Consider the following 24,266-nt stretch of genomic DNA (forward strand, 5'->3'; position numbering starts at 1 on the left):
AGAGATAAGAATTATAATCATCTAGCAAGCAACAATTTGATTTCAGATTGTCAACATGGTTTTGTCAAGGGCAGGTCATGTCTCACAAACCTCTGAGTTTTTTGAGAAGGTGACCAAGCATGTAGATGAGGGTAGAGCAGTTGACGTGGTATACATGGACTTCAGTAAAGCCTTTGATAAGGTTCCACATGGTAGGTTGTTGGAGAAAATGCACAGGCATGGAATTGAGGGTGATTTAGCAGTTTGGATTAGAAACTGTCTTTCTGAAAGAAGGCAGTGAGTGGTGGTTGATGGAAAATATTCAGCCTGGGGTCCGGTTACTAGTGGTGTGCCACAAGGATCTATTTTGGGACCACTGCTGTTTGTCATTTTTATAAATGACTTAGACGCTGGCATAGCTGGATGGATTAGTAAACTTGCAGATTAAAGTCAGTGGAATAGTGGACAGTGTGGAAAAATGTTACAGGTTGCAGGGGGACTTGGATAAATTGCAGAATTGGACTGACAGGTGTCAAATGGAGTTCGATGCAGCTAAATGTGAGGTGATGCACTTTGGGAGAATAACAGGAAGGCAGAGTACTGGGTCAATGGAAAGATTCTTGGTAGTGTGGATGTGCAGAGGGATCTTGGAGTCCATGTACATAGATCCCTGAAAGTTGCCACCCAGGTGGATAGTGCTATTAAGAAGGCATACAGTCTGTTAGGTTTCATTCATAGAGGGACTGAGTTCCGGAGCCACAATATCATGCTGCAACTATACAAAACGCTGGTGCGGCCACACTTGGAATATTGTGTACATTTCTGGTCCCCGTATTTCGGGAAGGATGTGGAAGCATTGGAAAAGATGCAGAGGAGATTTACCAGGATGTTGCCTGGTCTGGAGAGAAGGTCTTATGCAGAAAGGCTGAGAGACTTGGGTCTGTTTTCATTGGCAAGAAGGCGGCTAAGAGGGGATTTGATAGAGACATACAAGATGATCAGAGGATTAGATAGGGTAGACAGTGAAAGTCTTTTTCCTAGGATGATGATTTCAGCGAGGGGCATAACTACAAATTGAGGGGTGATAGATTTAAGACAGATGTCAGAGGCAGGTTTTTTTATGCAGAGAGTGGTAAGGGCGTGGAATGCACTACCTGCTAATGTAGTCAACTCAGCCACATCAGGGAGATTTAAACAATCCTTAGATAAGCACATGGATGATTTTGGGATAGTGTAGGGAGACGAGCTGAGAATAGTTCACAGATCGGCACAACATCGAGGTCCAAAGGGCCTGTTCTGCGCTGTATTGTTCTATGTTCTATATATTTGTTTCTCAATTTCTCACTGACTATTCAGGGGCCTACAATACAATCCCAACAAGGTGATCATCCTTTTCTTATTTCTCAATTCCACCCTATAACTTCAATGGATGATCTCCCAGGAATATCTTCCCTCAGTCCAGCCATAATGTTATCCCTAACCAAAAACACCATACCCATCTCTCTCTCTCTTGCCTCCCTTTCTAACCTTCCTATAGCATTTATACCCCAGAACATTAGATGCCAATCCTGTCCATCCCTGAGCCATGTTTCTGTAATTGCTGTGATATCTCAGTCCCATCTTCCCAACCACGCTCTCAGTTCATCTGCCTTATCCGTCAGGCGTCTTGCATGGAAGTACATGCAGTTTGATTCATCCAGTCTTACCTTGTTCTCTGCCCAGTTCTTGGCTGCCTTGACAATTTGACTTGCTCCCTTTTCTTTTGTACCAGCCTCAGCCTTTTCTCTTTTCTCACTATCGCTTTGGTTCCCACCCCACTTCACTTGATGAGCCGCCTGAGGAGCTCTAGCAAATCTCCCTGCCAGGATAATGGTCCCTTTCCAATTCAGGTGGATCCATCCCTTTTATACTGGTCATTTCTACCCTTGAAGAGATCCCAGTGGTCCAAACATGTGAATCCCTGGCCCCTGTATCAGCTCCTCAGCCATGCATTCATCTGCTCTATCCTCCAATTCCTACTCGTGCTACCATATGGCACCAACATAGTCTAGATTACCCTCGAGGGCCTACATTTAACCTCCTGTCTAGTTTCCTATATTCCTTCATCCCTTTCCCTACCTTCGTTGTTGGTACAAATGCGCAACAACCTCCTGCTTGTCACTCTCCCCAAGAGAACATTCTGCACCCTCTCCGAGATATCCTGGACCCTGGCACCAAGGAGGCAACATACCATTCTGATGTCTCATTGATGGTCACAGAAATGTTTGTCTGTGCCCCAGACTGGAGAGTCACTTATTACAATCGATTGCTTGAAAGCTGACTTACCCCTCATTAGAGTAGGACCAGTCACGGTAGGAGAAATCTGGCTGTCAATGTCATACACCCTGAGAGGACAATCCTCCCCCAACAGTATCCAAAATTACATATCTGTTTGAGATGGGGATAGCCACAGAAGACTCCTGCACTACCTGGATACCATTCCTAGTGGTCAGCCATCTACCTAACTGAATCTGCGGTGTCTCCACCTTCCTGAGACTAGCTGCCATCAAACCCCCTTGCTCTTCTTGAAAGAAAATGGTTGTAATGTGAAAGACTACAAATAACATCAATAAACGCTGTTCTTAGCACTGAAAAGACTGGAGTGTGGACTGCCAAATACATTATTTTGATTCCACTTTGTGATTATTAGGTCACTATCCAGAATACTAATCAGTACAATTTAACTTTATTAAAACATTTTACTTTGTTAGATATCCTCCTTGAGTATAGAAAGATGGAAATACTTATGAATGGGACACAATATAGGCAAGATACCAAGATAGTGAAACTATGAGAAATTTGTATCTAGTTTTACTAAAAGCTTACACACAGTAAAAAGCGCAGACTTTGAGACTATCTGTGGGAATTGCCTGTGTTTGTGAAAACGCAGAATTGTAATGTCTTGGCCCATCTCGGAGGTAAGGTATTGGAGCCTTTTGATAAGAGACAATCAAGCACAGATAGACATGAAAAACATTATGCTATAGTGTGATCCTCATATGAAAAGAATATGGTGGGACAAGGAAATTATCCTCACGCACAAAGCTGGGGATGATTGGAGAAATGAAGGTGTAATTTGAATAAGGTTTGCATGGTGGAGAAATGTAGAAAACAAGATAAGAGAAAGGAAGAGGGAGACAGAGAGAGAAACAGAGAAGAGCCGGAAAACCAAGTGTGTCAGGAAGAGAATTCATTATATACTTCCCTGCCAGCAATAAGTAAGTATTTAGTCCACATTAGACTTTATTCACTGACTGAGCGTATTTTTTTAGATTGCTTGAAAACTTGATTTCACATTATATCATTAAAGTAGCTTTATGACTTAACCTTTTGCGAGTTTGTTCCTATAAAATTAAAAGCTCACAAATCCCGAAAATCAAAACTGTGGAATCTTTTGAATTGTTCAGCAGTTCAAATGATCTTATGGCTCATTCATGATTAAATATTCCAAATATTAATTTATAGGATGTTGCATAGTCAGGGAATTCTCTGCACAGAAGGAGGCCATTTGGCTCATTGTGTCTATGCTGGAAAATGTGTTCTCCAGTAATCTAACTTCCAAGCTCTTGATATAAACTCTCACGATCTATCTCTTTCACCTTTCAGGAAAATAGTTCCAAATCCACACCATCTCCTGGTTGTAAAACCAATTCCTCAAATCACCTCTTGTCCCACGATTTACAATAATCAATGCCCATATTTATTCCTATTCACTCGATAGAGTCTTCCCATATCTTAACATCTAAATTAAATCTCCCTTTTGTTCTAAACGAACAATCCAGTTTATTCAAGCTTTCATCATCATTATTATTTTCCAGTTCTGGTAACATCCTTGTAATTCCTTCTGTGCTCTCTCTCATGTGATCACATCCTTCTGAAGTGATCAGAAGTGCACGCGGTATTCTACTTGTGGCCTAGGATATAATAACCTTTCTTTTCATAGTCCTAACATGATTTCTCCCACTCTCATAGTCTATGCCTTGAACAATAAGAGAGTGAAGCCGATATGTCTGCTTAAGCACCTTATTTAACTCCTGCAACATTTGCATCTTGGGGACATCTACTCCACAGTCCTTCTGCTCCCATACATAATTCTTTATCCAAGCATTTATTTAATGCCTTGTCTTATTTGTCTCCCCCAAATGCATTGCCTCACATTTCTCCAGATTGAATGATAAATGTCACTTCTCTGCCAGTCTGACCATTACATTGATATCTACGTCCTCACCCAAATTTTCCCAACACTCCCATCAGCAATGTGGCCATTTTCTGGATGAGCTGAAAATTTCTTAATTATGCCCCTTATCCTTAAAACTATACCATAGAACATGGAATGGCACAGTACAGAAACAGGCCCTTGGCCCACATGTCTATGCCGACCATGTTGCTATTCTAAAGAATCTCATGTGCCTACATATGGTCCACATACCTCTATTCTCTACCTGTTTGTGTGTCTATCTAAATGCCCCTCAAACTTTGCTTTCTTATCTGTTCCTACCACTTCCCCAGCAGTACACTTCAGGCAACTATCAAACTGTATAAACAAAACTTCCTTCACACATCTCCCTTAAATTTTCACCCTCTTATGCTCGAAACATCGAACCCCTGCTTCTCGGATGCTGCTCTGCTTTCCCAGCAACACACTCGTGACTTAAACCTATGCCCCCTAGTATTTGACATTTCCACCCTGGGAAAGAGACTGAATATCCACCTTCTCCATGCCTCTCATAATTTTATATAATCATTGGTACTTACTTCAAAAAGCAAGTGACTTAGTGCAATTCTGGACTTGAAAGTCAGTGCAGTTACTTGGTCATTTCAGCTCTCTGCTTGCTTTTCCAGCTTTCCATCTTTATCAACAGGCACCAATATCTCAGGGCATACTCCATAGGCAGTGGCTGCACGCACATCCATCATTGGATCTTTGTAGCCTCATTGCATCATCATAGCAGATTTTGAATCCACCAGAATGGTTCTGCACTTCAATGGTGCACTTTGGAGCATCATTCAACACTTCATTGGAAAATGGGACTTGTCGCTCCTGATGTTGAGCTACTCCTCACTGGCCACCTCATGCAATTCTCCCAACTTCCTCGCATATCCCTACGTCGCTCAGTGCACGTCAAGTTTCCACCCTTTGTGACTGGAATGCTGTTTCCTGTGGTGTTAGAAGGGGTTCAGTATGGTAATACTTGCCTTTGTGGTAGATATCTATGATTGTTCACAACATTGAGAAGTTCCTCACTGCCAATGTCCAATAGTTTCCCAATTTCCTCACTAATGTTCACATGATTCAATGCCTGGAAAGACTGCACCCGTTATGTTTAGCTCAACAATACTGCAAATTCCTCCACATAATATTTAGTAGTCATCAGTGGTTATCTCATGTAAATTTGTTGCTAAATAAAGATTCCAAATGACTCGAGTTCATTTTGGACCTAATCTTCATATTTAGGTATGGCGCCACTCAACTTCATGACAAAAAATCATGATAAAAAAACAAGGTATATGATAGGCAGACTGCAGCATTAGTTTAAAGATAGCAAAAATGTGTTATCCTGCAATCGTAATGACTCATGTTAATTGCATATTAAGACTGGGATAAGTTGGATGCATGTTGAGTATTCGCTGAGGATTCATTTGTGCTTGTCTCAGGGATCAAAGAATTTTCTTTCCAAAGTCTCTATGTAAGACTTCCTTAAGGGCTACGTTTTTGATTTTTAAAGTTTATTCTGCATTCAGAGCTCATTTTCCACTCTTAATGTCTACTTTGTTAGTTGATGCTACCGAGTCATAACATTAACTTCTGTATTTGTGTTGAATTTCATGCAGAATTTTCTTCCTGCGATTGACAACAGTATAAATATCAAGGGTTATGTTACCAACTTTTCCAACTTGTAATTTATAATTGTTTTTGTTAACTTATTGTAAAAAGAGATATCCTACATCTCTGGAGTTTAAATTTGACTTAATTGGTGCAAGATGACTTATTGGGAATGAGTCTTACATCTGCAGTCCCTTTAAAAAATAATTTGAAACAATTAGCAACTCTCCAGCTTTTTTTGGTTTTGTTTAGCTAATTTCAGGTTTCTTTCCCCTCATACTGTCAGAATACTGACTTCCAAAGCTCCAGCTGTGCAACAAGACAAAAAGATACAATTTAGTTCTGCAACTCCAAATTACAACTATCAGATTACGAATGTTTTGATTCACAAATACTTCACATTTCAGTGAATGTTCGAAGCTCATACACCCCCTCACACAATCATCTGCTCTTTAATGAAACATAGCTTGGATAAACCAAAGAAATATTAACCGTGATTCTTCATAACCATGTTAAAACTGAGCCAAGGTCTTGACAGCATTCATTATAATCTGAATTCTATTGTTGTCAGGCAATTTTAATGATCCATTTAAATGTACAATTCCAAGAGATTGAGTCAGATTTTGGAATTAGGGAAGAATCTGAACTGATTCAACTTTAGTAGATGACCTAAGACATGAATTTCCACCTCAAAATTTGATAACTAAAGGAATTTGAATGAACTTCAAGCATTTTCTCATATAAAGTTTTAAATAAGTATTATTCCTTCAGTTTCAAGACCACACACACACACTATAATCAGCCCCTGTCCCTGCACTGTACATCCTTGTCCAACACTTGAATCTTGGTCCCACTGGCACTGATAACTTGGGCTCTGCTGACACCCCCACTGCCCAGTTGACACTTGTGTACAGCCTCAGTGGACACGCAAATCACCTGTGGCTTCAGCATCAAGGAATAGCCCAGTGATGAACCAGAGTAATTCAAGCAGCTGTGCCAATTGCAGGCTCCCTCCCTCCTGTCTCCTGTACTGGTCTTACAATCATAGATTCTGAATAGTGAGGAGCAGCAACAACAAGAGAGGGAAAGTACAATCAGAGGAGCTGGAGATGCCTCCATTGAGAGAGAGAGGGCAAAATTTTACAGGGGCCTAAGCAACATGGTCTGTGGTAAGATGTGTGGCAGAATCAGCTAAGAAGCCCACTGAGGCACATCTCAATGGCAGAAGCAACTCCATCCATCTTTTATGTTTATCTGGAGCTGCAAGGTGAGTTTCACAGGACAGAAGAGAGGGAGTCTGCAGTTGGCAGTTACTTATTCATCATTGGGCCATTCCTTGATGCTCAAACAACAGGCAATTTGAGTACCCACTGAGGCAGACACAACAGTTAATTGGGCAGTGGGAGTGACAGCAGAGCCCAAGTGTCAGTGCCAGAGGGAGCAAGGCTCAAATTACAGAGCAGGGTGTACAGTGCGGGGAGATGGGCTGAGTACCATGTGTGTGTGATCTTGAAACTGAGGGAATAATGTTTATTTAAAACTTTACATGAGAAAATTCTTGGAATTCATTCAAATCATTTTTAGCTATCAAAATTTTCAGCTGGAAGCTCGTACTAGGTCATCATCTACGAAATTCTGGATTAGTGGTGCTGGAAGAGCACAGCAGTTCAGGCAGCATCCAAGGAGCAGTCATTGTTTTTACCTATCTACGAAAATTAAGTCATCTCAGATACTTTTGTGATCAAGTTAAGGGGGATTATTCTGGTTAAAATTCTGTTTGTTGGCCCAACATGCCTCCTTAATATTTAGGCCCTATCTTACCAAACTCGCCAACGAAGCTGGACATCAGGAAAACTCAACATTGAAACTAGTTCAGGTACCTGGCATATTCCGCTTACCATTTACTCTGGGCAACTTCCACGTTGCCTACAACCAAACCACAGCCCAGGTGCGATCCAGGGTATGTCAAAGAAGTCTCTGTCATCAAGCAGGATCAAGTCCAAACAGGATAAGCAAATGCATCAGAAACCCAATAAGTTTACCCACAATGATTTGATATGTAACATGTGCAATCTGACCTGCAAATTGAAATTGCTTTAGCATTATATATGAGATACATATTAACCTGGCCAGAGAAAAATCAGATTCCTTACTAAGCACATATCCATCAAAGTGACGGAGAGTCCATCATCAACACTGAACATCATTGCCACAAGCTAGATTATCACTTTACATCGTGTATCTTGCAGTATTGTGCAGGAATTGTACAGAAATAGAAAAATGACATGAATTCTTTGTTTTAAGGTGGCAGATAATAACAACTCTGTCACAATTTAGAACTGAAGATATAAACAATGAAGCAGCTTTCTTTACGGTTAAGCGGTAGTACAAAGTCACCCAATAATTTTCACATGATTAAAGAATTTGTAATTTATTCAGTTTAACATTCATACATAAACACAGACTTTCCTTCATCTGCCTTGATAGGGTTTAAAGGATTTTGAAAATCTGCCACAGACATACATCTTATGCCATTTGAGGTCCAAAGCTAGGATAAGGACTTTAGAGGATTCTGTTCCATAATTACACAAATTTTTGAAAATTCAAGTAATGACTTGTTGACCTCAATCTAGATACTCAGCTTGAACTTAGTTGCATGTCTTAACGAACCCATTATTTAAGATGAGTGTTGCAGGATCAAGAAATCATGGGTGGAATCCACTGTGGTGAGTTGTGGATGAGAATTCCCACAGTCTTCTTCCCTCCAGCCCGAATAATTCCATGAAAGAAAGGCCTGTGGATGATCTTCCCATCCTGTCACGAACAGACACTGTTAAAGGGACAATTATTACTGTTGTGAACGAGATTACAGGAATGCACTATACCTCTATTCACACCACTTCATGTGTTACCATATCAAACCTGCAAATTGTAGCGAAGTCCTGACATAACAATCAATTGTATACTTTTTTTATTTTACAGTAGTCCTGGAATGAAAAGATTCATCAACCAAGTATCTTGAACTGAAGCAAAATTATTGATATATTATGGAACAAAATCAGTTCAATTAAGACACAGAATCAGTTAATACAAACCATTTGTAATGTGAAAAGATAGACATTTTCCCCATTATATAATCCAAAACAAACATACCCACAAACACAATGGGGAAAGTGGATAAATTGGATTTCTTGTTGTAGAGATTCACTGGCCAAAAGGTGCTTTTCTTTTTAATAGGTTGATCTGGATTCCTTGCATGTGTTGTCAAATCACTAATATACAGGTATCTCTGGTGTCTCGACAGACACAGCTTGTTCAGAAATTGCAGCATTATGAAGTTCTCCCAATTGCCCTTCCAGGATAACAATTAGGTTTCATCCTAATCTTATGACAAACATTATTTTTTCAGAAACAGGAGACTCAGAAACAGGACAGTCTTCCTCACAGGCTTTTTGTGGCTGAGTAAATCCAGATACCAAAAGAACACTCCACGGTCCTCACTGTTCAAACAGAAGTGGTCTATCACAATACAAATAGTTTTCACAAGACTTGAGATTCAAAAAAAAACACCTTGTCAATAAAACTTTCAATGGCCAACAGCCTTTCAGATACCTTTTCTTGCAAGTAACTAATCCAGATACCCGCAATGAACATGGAGTATATCTTTTTGCTTCCCATTGAGAAATATAAAGTGTCTTCATAACAATACCCATTTTAGGATCATATCCTGCCACTGCTTGCCTTATCTCAGTGGTGACAGGAGGCACAGCATACATGGAACCCTAAAGGGGTTATTTGCCACCTCCAAGATAGTGAAGGAATCCATTCTTCAAAGGTATTTATAGCGTGGTTAAGGCATCCACATGGAGAAGGGGTGGCCTGCTAACAGTAACTTTCCTACTTTTCCTGCTGAAACCCCACACTCCATAAACTGCCTCCACCATTCTTCACCTGTACCTGGATCCATCAGCAATGCTGTATCTTATGTAGTGGCATACTGGCAGCAGCCATACGTTCCCCAGTGGCATTGCTCAATGTAGAAAGACTGCTAGCCTCTGTCTGGCTGGCAGCTCTCAGTGGGTGGAACTTCCTTGATCTTGGCAGAAGGCTTTCCACTGATCTGTCAAGAGTCTATGATACAGAGTTGAAGAAGGGTTACACCTGAAATCATTGACTTCTCCACCTCCTGATGCTGCCTGGCTTGCTGTGTTCTTCCAGCCTGCTGTATGACTATAGGGCTGCTGTCAACTCTCCAATCAGGGGCCAAGAACCCCATCGCTCTATTAACTCAAGCCCACACATTTGATGAGTGGTTTCCATCTGCATTTACAATTGGCAAATATTTGAATGGATGTATTTCCTTCAATGACAGCAAATTAGCATAGGAGAATTCACTGGAGAATTTCTTTCCAAGTGTGCAACACTAAATGAGCCAGGTCTTTAGAGCTATTGTCTCGCAGTGCCAAGTGTTGACACTTGTCACTAAGCTCAAAGCAAAACGTCCACATAGATTGAACAATTTCTATATCAAAGATTTCACCATTACTGACGTAAATTTCAATTTGACTCCTTGTCAAAGTGATCTCTCATTGTTTAGCAAAATAAACTTAACCAACCAATCACACTAAAATAGTCTTAGGCTGCAAACCAGGAAATAAAATGCACTGATCATCCTTCACCTTTTATAGATTTCCACGGAGTGAAATAGATGTTCAGATCATACACATTTGAAGCTTAAATCACATTTTAAAACTGGAATATGTATTAAAACATAGAATTTTAAATGGACTGGAAATTCTTTTTCTAGAGAAATATGGAATTAGTTTTCCTCAGCCAGAGATTATTCAGCAGTGTTACACCCAGTCACACCTCACCATGGTAACTTTGGGTTAGGGTGGTGGTTAAGAGCAATATTACAGCATAAAAGTTCTTTGTTTGTTCAGTCATTTCAAACTGATTACAGTTTGAGGAAGTTCGACAGTACACCCTGATGAAATGCTTAAAATCACTAACAGCAACATATGTCTCCATATGTGCATAATTGCAAGAGATTACTTTTGTTTTAGAGGAATATCAGTGGCAATTTTCCATCGTCATTGCCAGCACAAAATAGCGAGAGAGTTCAAAAATAGGGGCAGGGATGTCTTGCTGCAACTATACAAGGTATTTGTAAGACTATACCTGGAACATTGTGTGCAGGTCAGGAAGGTCTCCTTATCCGAGGAAGGATATTGTGATTATTGAGCGAGTGCAAAGAACCAGACTGATTCCTGGGACAGAGGGACTGACATACAGTGAGAGATTGGATCTGTTAGGACAATGTTCACAATAGTTTAGAAGAGTGAGGGGGACCTCATCGAAACCCAGAACATTTTAACATAATTAGGGTGCAGGAAGGATATTCTCAGTAACCAGTTCAGAACTAACTGTCTCAGTCTCAGAATAATGGGTAGGCCTTTTAGGATTGAGATCAGAAGAAATTTCTTCACCCAGAGAGTAATGAGTTTGTGGAATTCTCTGCTACAGGAAACTGTTAAAACCAAAGTTAAAATCACACAACACCAGGTTATAGTCCAACAGGTTTATTTGGAAACACACTAGATTTCGGAGCGCCACTCCTTCATCAGGTGGTTGCTTTCACTCCAAAAGCTAGTGTGCTTCCAATTAAACCTGTTGGACTGTAACCTGGTGTTGTGTGATTTCTAAATTTGTACATCCCAGTCCAACACCGGCATCTCCAAATCATGTTAAAACCAAAACACGGAACACTTTTAAGAAAGGGAAAGATATAGCTTTTGCGACCAAAGGGATCAAAGGATATGGGGAGAAAACAAGAACAGCACGATCATATTGCATGGCAAAGCAAGCTTGAAGGGTTATTTTTCATATTTCTATATAAACTGGGCTCAAAAGGAAAAGACCTTAAGATCTGTAAATCAGAGTCTTCAATGTTTTGGGACTGAGGCAGATAGATAGTTGATAAGCCAATGGATAAAAGATTGACGGGTCAGATGGAAATGTGGAATAATCAGATCATCTATGATTTAATTGAAAAGCATAGTCGGCTCGAGTGGCCTACTTCTGTTCCTAATTCGTATCTTCATATTCAACTGACCCAGTTTAATTTGTATGGCCCAACTACAAAATCAGGCTAACACAGGAAACCAGAAAACAATGGTGAGATTTTAAACTTTCTCATCAGGCGTGGGGAAGAGATATGTATCAATAATAGTAATGGGGATACGGTATTGAATAACATTTTACAATCCTGTCAATGCTCTCTAATTACCCCCAACTCTAGGACTCGCCCTGCCCCAGTCCCGCCCCATTCCTGCCTCAACCCCGCCCCCTCCTGCCCCTGCCGTCTACGCCCCGCCCCCTCAAGCCCCGCCCCTTCTATCAAAGCCTCGTTCCCTCCTGTCGCCAGCCGCAGGCACCACCCACACCGTCCTTCCCTGGTTACGTCATAACGCGGCCCACCCCTTTCAAGATTCGGAGATGCCGGTGTTGGACTGGGGTGTGCAAAGTTAAAAATCACACAACACCAGGTTATAGTCCAACAGGTTTAATTGGAAGCACACTAGCTTTCGGAGCGGACCTGATGAAGGAGCATCGCTCCGAAAGCTAGTGTGATTCCAATTAAACCTGCTGGACTATAACCTGGTGTTATGTGATTTTTAACTTTGTACACAGTCCTCGCCCACTGCAAGGCCCCGCCCAGTCTATCAGAGTCCCGTCCTGACCTAGGCCCCGCCCTCTCCCGTCCCAATTTCCGCCTACTGCAGGGCAGACCACACTCACTATATGTCCCGCCCTCTCCTGCCAAAGGCCTGGACCCCTCCGTCACAGGACTCTCAGAATCCATCCCGTGAACTCCACCACAGGCCCCCCCCGCAGCATTCCAGGCTCCACCTCCCGTTCCCGCCGCGCCCCCTTTTCTCCCCACCCCACCCCCACAGGCAGTTGGTCACCTGACTCCAGCCCAGCGGCCGCCATTTTCTGTCGCTATCTGTAACCTGTAAGGGGGGGAAAAAAGAGTGCGGAGGCAAGATATCTCATAGTTATCAATGGATGGTTGGCGCCTTACCTTTCCTTTCCACGGTTAAGTACAGATTTAAGAGACAAAAACTGGCATGTTTCGCAGCATTGGTTGTTGCTGAAGGAGCGACGGGTTTGTGCAGCGCTGAAGAGGTTCCCGGAGAAAGCCGACCCGAAGGAACATGGCTCTGAAAATTGTGAAAGGCAGTATTGACCGAATGTTTGACAAGAATTTGCAGGACCTGGTACGTGGCATCCGGAACCACAAGGAAGATGAGGTGAGTTGGAACTCTTTTGCGGTCACCGTCACATCCCTCGCAGATGTGAATGAGGAGTGTTAAAGAAACACGATAAAAGTAACTGCAAATGAATGCACCCGAGGCCTAGCAATGACAGGAACGGGACAAACCGATCTTTCCCTTCCTCACTTCGGCCCGACGCTCGGAATAGTTCGTTTCCGTCTGGAATCTGGGCTGTCGGGCGAGTTGCTGCTGTTGTCAGGAACTCCCAACAATCGGCACCACCTTTATTCTTCTAACCCTGGCATTTAGTTTCCTCGCGAAAATGTAAATTCTGTGTTGTAGGAAATGTTGAAAGTTATTTTATTTCTTATTGCCAACCCCTTTCCATTTCTCTTCCAAATGTAACATTTAATTTTGATCAAATTGACAACTGACAGTTCAGGTCCAACTGTGTTTTGGTCCATCAGCTGATACTTTTGCTGACACTCTGGGGTTTGATAATGTGATCGCCAAGCGACATACGTGTTCAAGCTTCTGACTTTGCTGTCATCTTATTGCTTACTTAATGGTGCAAGGAAATGCTTTAGATTTGTTAGTACTTGGCATATGTAAATGGAAGATATGCAAGTATTGATGTCGTGATGATTTGCTGTAATTTTAAATTTCTCAAGGCATTTCATTTTGTTTTGATATAGTTGTTCGCTTATGAAAATCGTCATTCACTTTAATTTAGTTGTAAAACCTTTGGTCATATTCCAATAGACCTGTGGTTTAATCCTTGTTTGATAATTCTGATACTTTTTTTTGTGTTTCTTTAGCTATTGACCAAATTCATTTACTTGCCCACTTTTTATGTTAGACATAATAGTGCTTTTCAAAATAGATGTTTTGTATATAGTGGAAAGCTCGCTCTTCTAACTGAGGAATAGCTGTACTCACTCTGCTATGATAGTTTATATTTCAGTACTAGGTTCAAATGTTTTGTTTTAAGGTAGTGAATGAAACATTAATGATTGAAGTTTTGTGCCACTTGACAAGCATATACAGATTTAATCAGATTTTGATTAGTTCACACGTGCTGTTAACTCATCAGTTATGTTGAAATATTTAAACCCCAGTTATTCATTATGAAATGTTGGTTGGATCGCTGATTTAAAGAACTAGTTTTTAAATGATTCCCTTTGTCTTTTGTGGGTGAATATGTGGCATGAGGGGGAAGGGTAAGATGGGTTTAATGGCACATGTTATGTTGGGATGGGGCAGGCTTGTTGGACCAAACTGGTGATTCCCCGGTCCAGGACTGGAGTGCTTAAAATTCGTGGTTGACACTGCATGCTTTGTGAAGGACATTACGTTGTTACATGTGCCATCGTGCAAATGAAAGCCGTCTGACTATTCAGGTGGGCATTAACATTTCGATAGCACTAATTAGTAAAAGATCTGGGAGTAAATTCTGATGTTCTAGTGATCTTTTAGTCCACGATCATCATCTTAAAAACCAATGTCTAGTCCCTATATTGGCTGTGAGAACATGATGTATGCAAAACATTTCAAAAATGCTTTCACTGTAACATTGTTTGAATAGTTGTGAAAGGTGTAACAATGGAAATGTTGATTTTTAGGTTTTAAAGAAATCAGATTGAAATAGTCATACTGCTGCAAGGAAATATTGTTAAGAAAATAATGTCTAAATTAAAATTGTCAAAAGTAATTTGATCATTTTCAAATATAACTTACGTTGAAATTGCTTTGCATTTTGAGTGGTTATATGCTTTTCAGAAGCAGCACAATCCCAAAATCTGTGAAATCATCTGCAGTAGGGATTCCAATGACAGCCCTTGAACCTCAGTGTTTTGATTCTTTCATTTAAAGTGAAGCTTCTAAATTATGTTTAGTGTGTTTGCTTCATTTGATTAATGTAAGCTACAAGTATTTGGATATGTATCTAAACTTTGTGCAGGTTCCAGAAGTTCCACCCACCCATGGCTCTGTGCACCAGAGGAAATTACAAAAAATGGAGAAAGGAAATATCTGTGGAATTGATTTAGGATGGTAGCAAAGGAGAAGCTCAATCTGTCGGGCTGAAATTCTGTGGTTCCACACTTTTCATTCTGCATAATACTGAGTAACATTATTCCGTTCTTAAGTAGAGAGTATGTGATTGCATCATCCGACATTGGCGGTATTGCAAACCATTTAAATTGAATTTACATGACTAAATGTAGCCCACAGATATTGATTATTGACATTTTCTAAGGCTGCAGTTTTGCTTCAACTCTGTTGATGCAAAAGTGCTAATGGCCAGATTGGTGAATCAGATCACCAAATGCATTTTAAATTAAAGTTGTATAATTCTTTCTAATAACTGGAAAGCATGACCTCTGTGCTGCACATCAGCTATAGCAATCTTCTCTCTGTCATTTCGGAGCAGGCTATCAGTGTTCCATGAAAATGATCAAGCTAGTCGCATTTTTAAGAAACTGCATTGCAGTTAACTAAGTGTTTAGAATCTGTCTCACTTCAGAAAGACACCCAATTGTTGAATGGTGAACTTTAAAGTTGAGGTTGGGGAAACTTCTGTTGTTACACCATCTTTGTCATTTGGAATATTCACGAAAGCATCTTTGGACACTGGAACTGTTCATGGTCGAGGTTTGGAAGGAATTCTGCTTGAAAAGATCTGTTACTAACTTGTGACTTGCAGTTTTGACATTGCAAGCCAAAGAAATTGTTGCCTTACTTAATGATTTACTGTTCTCGAGCCTAAACTAGGAAACATTTTTCATAAATGTGGTGACTTGATTAATTCAGAACTCAGTTTTCATTTATGAAAGCAAATCTTGTGTCCTTGTGAGCTGAATTTCCATATTGGTTGTAATTTTAGTAGTTAATATGTACCTTTAGACATGAAGTCTTCAGTTTTGTATTATAATCCTAGCTGATAGTAATGCCGCTCAGGTCAGATTCAAGAATCAAGCCTGGTTTGGTAGATCATATGGTTGTTGCAGTTGGTAAGCATGGTTGTTAGTCCCCAGGAGTTCAGTTGGCTGGACAGCTGGATTATAGTACAAAGGAATGCCAACAGTGAGGGTTCGATTGTGACTGGAGATGAGGCTATCATGAAAGACTCTTCTCAACTTCTCCCCGTTGCCTGTGGCGAGGTGACTGTCTCTATAATGAGTCAGTTGTCTCTCTACGGTCAGGTAAGACGATGGCAAATGTACCTTTTACCTTTTTTGTCACTGAAATATTCTCACATGAGGCTGCAAGTGTTCTTTAGCAACAGAATATGACTTCATTACACACTAAATAAGCAGAGCAACATATTTTTCTTACTGATATATATATAAATGGTTTTCTTCCTTTGGACTGCTGAAATAATTTTCTTTAAAAGACTCCTTTGAGTCTGCTAGTTTGAACCCTACTACATTCCAATGGCCTAAACATCTGTCCAGAAACCACTGCCAAGGTGTTTTGTTCCCCTGAACTAATTTAAACAAAACACTGAACAGTTGTCCTGCTAAGAGAAAATCTGTTTTCCAAATGAGCCCTGGGTTCATACAAACTGAGCCTTTGAGCCTTCTGTTCAGAACTTAAATCTAATATCTACTTAGAATAAATGTTTTAAGACAGTTAATTTATCTGTCATAAAACCAGGCATACAAATATTTGTAAATGGATTAACATTTGGTGGGAATAAATCAGGCATTTGCTGCAGTCATAGAAATGGACGTACTTTGGCTACAGTCCACATTTCTTTTTTAACTTTGAAAACAAAACGTTCATGCAATGGTCAAAAATCCACTTTCCTCTTTTAAATCTAAATCCCTAAAACAGGAATAATATGCACATTTATGAAAGTTGACAGGATTGTAGGGGCTGTTGCCTGTGTATCCTTTCTTCAGTGCTGAAGGCAGTTTGATTTTGCCATGTAACTCTAGACCCATTATGTTTGTGTGTTGTTCCAGAGTGACTGACTTCTGCAAAGCAACGTTTTGGGATTTTGTTGCCCTCATCTGGGGAAGTGAAAGTGTAAGAAATGGTGGTCAGTTTGCTGTGCATTTCAGCACATTGAGCGTGTGTGTCGGTTTGTGAAATAAATAATTTTTGTACATTATTTGGAAACCTGTTTGTATTTTTGTAGTTATGGCATGTTTCGTTGGCATTGATATCAAATTATTGTGATGATGTTCAGAATTGCAATCAGTCGTAGCAATTTGTCCATTCTTGGTTTTATTTTCCAGTTGTACTTGTAGAGTTTTAAAATATTTATTGCTGAGGGAAGAACGCATGGTAATTTGAATGCATTATATTTATCAACACAGCATATTTTCCTCTGGTAGGAAATATTGCATTCTAAGTTTCTGACCAAGAGTTGTGTTCACATCAAATCAGTGAATAAACTTAACAATATTCTTGTGTACTATGCATTTTTATTGTAAAATACAAGCCTGAAGGAGAGACACTTCAATTTTTATCATGAGAATTAGCAACTATTGAAAGCATTGGAAGAAATGGGGAAGATTGACTTTTTTTACCAACATCTATGTGGAGGTGAAATTGTCCTATTTTTATGACAGAATAATTCATTAACTTTGTGCCACTGGTCAAAAACAAAAAAACATTTTTGCCTGGTGCATAATTAATAGCAAGTTTGTTCGTATTATGTGACCAGAAGCGTTTAGAAAACATATGCTAAATTCCAGAAGGGAATTTCAATGAGATGACTCATTCTTCTGACAGCATAAAAATAGCAAGTGCTTTTTACAGATATTTATTGACAGTGATATTAATATCTGAATCTTATGCATACTTTTATGTGCCATTACAGATTGAGATGTAGGAAAATGTTCAAATCTAGCTTTGAGAATTGAAAAATCCGTGGAAACCTGTGATATCAGGCTTTAACAGATACAGAAAATAGCATTGCAAAGTCTGGTTTTGAATTTTTGTTTAAATATTTGTTGCTGGTAGAAATGACTTGATCTGCTTGGATATTTTGACATTTTAGGACATTACCTTAACTTTCCCTATCACACCAAAGATTAATGTCATGTCTCATCACTTTTTTGATGGTCTATTCTCTCAGCTTTGTGCATGCCATTGCCTTGTCCCTGCAACCAAGTTTTGAAGTTGAACATTACAGGGCATCTTTGTTTAAGGCTAAAACATGTCAAATAAGGGCAAACTGGAAGAGGAAGTGAAGATAACTTTTTAATATATTTTGTGTTTATTGCTAATCATTTGTGGCATTCATGTCCTTTCAGTTATAATTGTGAAGAGATTATTGCAAATTATTACCAATTCTCAGCTGCACCTAGTGTTGCTGTTATTCAAACATGAAACCTGTACAGAATTATGTTCAAGTTTCAACGGCCATTTGGTTCAACTGATTAATGACTGCTCAACTGGAAAACAAATACAATCGGTTTTAATTTCTCCCGTTGAAAGATTTAGTTGTAATATTAAGTATATGGACAGTTTTCGTCTTGGGTGAAAATTAAACTTAAAGCATTTTATAATTTAAGCTTCCAATTTCTTTAGAAGATAAAAGTTTGTTATGCAACCCATTTGTAATTTTTTCTTTAAACTAATAGTGGCCCCAAGATATTTTTCTATAAAAACTGTTACTGTTGGTTGCAGTTTTAAACTTCAGTCTGCAGCAAGAGATAGTCAGCGTAATGACAAATAAGTGGCACTGGGGAACTGAAATGTTTGGACCACTAAGTACACATCAGATGTTTTGCTTCAGAGCGAGGCAAGACTGAATATCAGATATCTGATTTGGACTATGAAGTATCCAATCATATGCCCATCCATTGGAATTGTGAACTGATGAATAAAGGAAAAGTTGCCATTCTTCTGCCTAGGTTAGGTAGCTTCTGGCCGTGGAGCTAAGACTCAAAATTACAGGCACACAGTTTGACTGAACTTTCCTAATGCAGTGCATTGACAATTGTAGCACAAAAACAGTCACTTTCTCCACTGGTTCAGCATTCACAAATGACTAGCTCTGGTTCATTCCTACAGCTTAATTGCAGTGTCGTTAATTTTTTTTACATCCAATAGTACTAGAGCAATCTACCTGCACAGAAGTAATTCAACTATATTTCTAGTGACACTCAGCTCACTGAGCTGATGTCCCTTAAAATGTAGTTTGTCGAACTTGATTGAACTTCACTAGAACTAAAAATTGGGAGAGGTTATTTTAGTATTAGTTCATGCTGCTGTACAATAATAATTCTTACAAATGACCTGTAAAATACTGAAAGCTTAAAATTTCACTGTTATAAAAACTTCTCATAATTCCATTGTAAGCATAGGATCCTTCTACTACAATGCTACTTACTTGATCAAGGGTAGAAGATTAAGTACACTGGAGCCAAATGTTTGTTAATAGATACTTGAATGAAAAATAACAAGTTACTATTATGCATTGTCATAGTAAAAGCTAATGTAGTGACTGGACAGTCTAGCAGTGTCCATTAACAAACTTGATGTAATTATCCCTGTCTATTACTGTGTTGGTCTGTTTGTGCATTCTGATAATGTATTTAAGTGTTGTTAACAAACCAATTATTGAGTGGGACAGAATTATAATGGTAAAGTAAGCAAGACTGTCATAATTTTTCACCATCTATTTATTCTATAGACAAGGCCATCATAGATTTTACTAGTTTCCAGTGATAACTCCAAGGGAGTTTCTAAAGTAGTTGAGTCTGTTTTAGTTTGGGGAAGGATAATTCTTCAATGCGTTTAACTCAATTTGAATGGAGGCCACTTTTTAAAAGAATGAACATTGAAATTATTTTGAGAAAGTTTTGAGCGAGCTGCAACTTAGAATTAAATAGAGTTCAGTTGTGTCTACTAAGAAAATAAAAATAAAGAAATTTGACCTTGTGGCAACTCAGTTAAATACTAACTAACAGGAAATAGTTTGATCAGGTTATTTAATGAGGAAATAGGCATGTCCTGATTTCTCAGAACTGAATTTCTTACAGATCTGTGGCTTTTACACATCTGTTCATTTTTCTTTGGGGCAGGGGAGAATTGGTCAGATCATCAAAGCCATTGAAAGAAGTAAGACCTGATGTAATACAGATCTCTTCTCGCATCAGCACACGTTTCTTTTCGTTTTCAGATAGAGAGAATATATATTTAATACTACTTGTCACCTTCCACATGAAGCTCTTCCAAACCTGTGATGCCCTATATCTTGTCCTCTAGCTTGAATAAGCTTCATTGTTGGCTTGCCATTTCCCAAAAGCTCAAATACAAAACTTCTCGTTCATACCACCCCACCCCACCTGCCTAGCTCCCCTCTGCCTTTATTGGCAGCTTGTCAGGTGCCTGGAATACTGAGATTCAACCCTTCAGTCACCTCCTTCCTTGAAACCTAAAACAAAAAATTGGAGATGGCTGAAAATTGAAAACAGAAACAGACATTGCTGGAAGAAACTCCAAATCTGGCAGCATCTGTGGAGTGAAAGTAGACTTAACGTTACAGGACCCTTCTTCAGAACTGAACCAATATAAATATTGATTTTATTTTAAAATTGCTCAAAGCTAAATCAGGATGGGTGCAGCTGTTGTCATGGACATGCCCTCTGTTGTTTGATTAGGATGGTACTTTAATGCACTGAAATCCATCTTGAGCAAATAGTGAAGGAGATTTTCATTGGTCACTGAGTAACTGCCCAAACAAGCGGTTACAGTTTTTAATTGGACATTTTCAAACCTCTTAATAAAATGGATTTTACTAACTTGTTTTAGAAATATTTTATTAAAGAATTCCTTTGTTTATTGTAAATTCCTGCTGTTAATCCAGTCTCTAAAATTTAGAGTTAAGTACAGACATTGAAATGTCCACCAAAGAGTGTAAATTTATTGTAAGCTAATACAAAATGATAGAGATTAGAGGTCTCTTTTGTGGTTAAAAGGAGATAGATACCGATCTCTATGGGCTTTACAAATGACTCGGCTTTGTTGCATGTTGTCACCCACACTTATGCTTTGGAAATCTGTTTGAAATTTAAGACTAATGTTAAACAGAAGTTTCAAACTGACCAAGATTTGGATGAAAAGTCTTAGCTCAACTCTTCTTAGATTTTTATTAAATGGTGATAAATAAGGTGTGATATATCAGTGGTGAGCAATGGCACATTCAGGATTTAATACAATGCAGCAAGATTCTTGATGTTAAAGTGAAAACCTGTAACACTGTAGTCAGCGACTTTCTTTAATCAAATTTGACTTGAAGCAGATATATCTGAGTATTGTACATGTTTTTCAAGGCAACAACTTCTGGTCAATGCAGGAGTTGTAGAATTTCCTTTTTCTTTATTTTTCTGCCTTTTATTTTCATTTAAAATCTGGCAAATTTCCAGTGAAAAAAGTCCTAAAAACTCCATTGATGAAGAAATTATCTGTTGCCCGAAAGCTTTGAAAGAAAGATAAGTATCAGAGTAATATGTCTGGGGAAAATTAAATGATCTCATAGGAGGAAATTGGATTCTTTCTTGTTGCCAGTACGTTTTTATTTGTATCAAGTTTTGCAGTAGTTGATTACATTTTTAAATTGACAGTCGCCTTGAAGTTTTGTTTTTCCCTTGGCATTGGCACCTTTTAAATCTGTTTTCTTAGCTTTTTTTATTTAGTCATGGGATGTTGGCATTGATGATTCAGTCAGCATTTACTGTCTATCTCCATTTACCAAGAGGGCAGTTAAGTCAACTCCACTGCTGTGGGCCGAGAGTCACATGTAGGTCAGACCAGGTAAGGACTGCAGTCTGCTTCACGGAACAGTATGAATGAATCAGGTGGGTTTTTTCAGATGATTAATAATGGTTTCCAGGTGGTCATTAGACTCTTAATTCCACCATCTGCCAGAACAATACTGCTGAACCATCACTACCTCTGCATTTGGATTGTACGTCCATCCATTCATTCTTGAAGTTGTACATGTATACAGGTTATTGTCCCTGTTAAGTCACTACATGGTAACATACTTAGAATTCTACTGTTAGGGAATGTTCAGGGGAAATTGGAATCTTCAAATATTATGGCATGTTGCTTCTATGTTATATAGGCCTTGGGTTCTTCACATTGGAAACTGAACTTGTGCTTATACTATACAAAGTAGGAAATTAATGAAAAGTCTTCACAAATTTACTTCAGTTTTTCTGGATTGGTTTGTTTTTAAAGGGACTGAGATATGGAACCTTGTATTTGGAGCGGAGAAAAGAAACTGAATAAATGAACAATATAAACAAGTTTCAAATGTAGAGGGAATTCAAGGTTCATGTTAAGTTGAAAAAAAGTTGCATTTCAGAATTTCATATTATAGAGGAAAGGAAATCAAATATTTTTAAACCTCAAAATCAAGTTGTTTTAATTGATACAAACTTGTTGAAATTCTTTGTCCTTTCACCTGTCCTTGGATTTAATAGACTGGAATTGTGAACTGAATCAATTGACTGGCTGTTAGCAACTTGGAAGGAATTACTCAAGTATATGTAGGGCTCTGAAATCAATTCAAGCATAGTTATTTCGCTTATTCCAAGAATTCTTCGGATAAATTTGCCTTGTTTAATATTTTACTGAACTGCTTTTAAAAATTGAAGTGTAATATTAAAAGTTGAACTTGAGTAGCATGAAATGCCTCACTGTAAAGTGTCCTTGCATAAGTAGCTTTTTGATGTGAAGTGAAAATAAGCAAAAGGGTAATATTGAGGTTCATTGAAAAACTTGAGTTCTGTTTAGTTTTTGTTTCGATCAACAATTCTTCAAGATAACTTAGTTTGTCAACACTCAACAGTGTTAATGCAAACAAGAAAACAAATTAACATTTAATGTGTCAAAGGTTCCCCCTCCCCCCACAGCTGAGTGTCCCCCCCCCCCGGCTGTGTGTGTGTGCCTCTCCTTATCCAACTCGGAGTGTGTTAGCTTAGCAGCAGTTAGCTGTACTGCTGAACAATGAAATTTCTAACAACATCCTCTCAATGTGCTATAGCACAAAAGTATTACGTTCTATAATGCAATTAATAGTTTTAATCGTGTTTATCATTATCAAATACTTTGTTTTTGAGAATGGTTAATTATTTTGCCATTGTTTGAGTTACCGTACATGTCTGAAATCTGACCCATCTTCCATGTTCGCACTATGCCTCTGAATTTCACAAGGTTTGAAGTACCATGGTTACACCATGGAGGCTGACACATGATCTATTTTGTTGTCTTTACTTGTGCTAATGTTACTATCGTATCAAATTCCTTTGGTGACTTTTTAAGTAAAATGGAGCCTAATGCTGAAAGTAGGCTTTTGGTTTCAGCATCAACCAATCAACATAAATATTTCCACCTTCCAAAAACCAAGAGGAAAATAAAATTATTTGCTTCACTCGCTTGAGCAGGAGTGAATGTTAATGGGTTAGTGTTCTTGCAGGACTTTGGTAGTGGTGTTTGTGTTAGCGGAGAAAGTGAGGTCTGCAGATGCTGGAGATCAGAGCTGAAAATGTGTTGCTGGAACAGCGCAGCAGGTCAGGCAGCATCCAGGGAACTGGTGAAATCCGAGTTCATCCCTTGTGGTTGGAGAGTTCCTAGGCGGAAGATGAGGCGCTCTTCAGTACCCAACTCCTGTCATAAGATCCTCCTAATGGACCATTGCAGACCCGCTACCATCTGATAACACACGAGACAAAGTTGTGCCTCTGTCTCTGTGTCACCGGTGTACTTAATTTAAATTTCATAGAATTGTTACATCATTGTGGTATTTTCTACTGTCAATTAGTTTTGTACTGGTGAATTTTGCACAGTCAAGTCAACTGACTAGGAACCACAGACCACCAAGCTCACTGAGCATACAAGCCACAAACATGGAGCTTTAATCTCAGCTAGGTCTTATGATGCAGTGGTAGTATTCACCAAGTCTGGATTAGAATCCCACCAGGTAAAAACAATGACTGCAGATGCTGGAAACCAGATTCTGGATCAGTGGTACTGGAAGAGCACAGCAATTCAGGCAGCATCCGAGGACAGGCAAAATCGACGTTTCGGGCAAAAGCCCTTCATCAGGAATAAAGGCAGAGAGCCTGAAGCGTGGAGAGATAAGCTAGAGGAGGGTGGGGGTGGGGAGAGAGTGGCAT

The 24,266-nt window shown here is 39.2% G+C and overlaps 1 protein-coding gene across 2 annotated transcripts in view; it reads left to right on the plus strand.

The window, feature by feature from the left end:
* Window positions 1-12,791: 12,791 nt before the first annotated feature.
* ap3d1 (adaptor related protein complex 3 subunit delta 1) overlaps window positions 12,792-24,266 on the plus strand; it is a 91,997-nt gene continuing 80,522 nt past the window's right edge. Inside the window, exon 1 of one of the 2 annotated variants that reach the window (XM_043721194.1) lies at window positions 12,792-13,158. In XM_043721194.1, the coding sequence (XP_043577129.1) occupies window positions 13,063-13,158 (96 nt within the window). In that variant the 5' untranslated portion in view covers window positions 12,792-13,062. The remainder of the gene's footprint in view (window positions 13,159-24,266) is intronic. The other variant, XM_043721195.1, reaches the window with a different exon arrangement.

Source organism: Chiloscyllium plagiosum, chromosome 31 (assembly GCF_004010195.1).
Source record: "Chiloscyllium plagiosum isolate BGI_BamShark_2017 chromosome 31, ASM401019v2, whole genome shotgun sequence".
NCBI lineage: Eukaryota > Metazoa > Chordata > Chondrichthyes > Orectolobiformes > Hemiscylliidae > Chiloscyllium > Chiloscyllium plagiosum.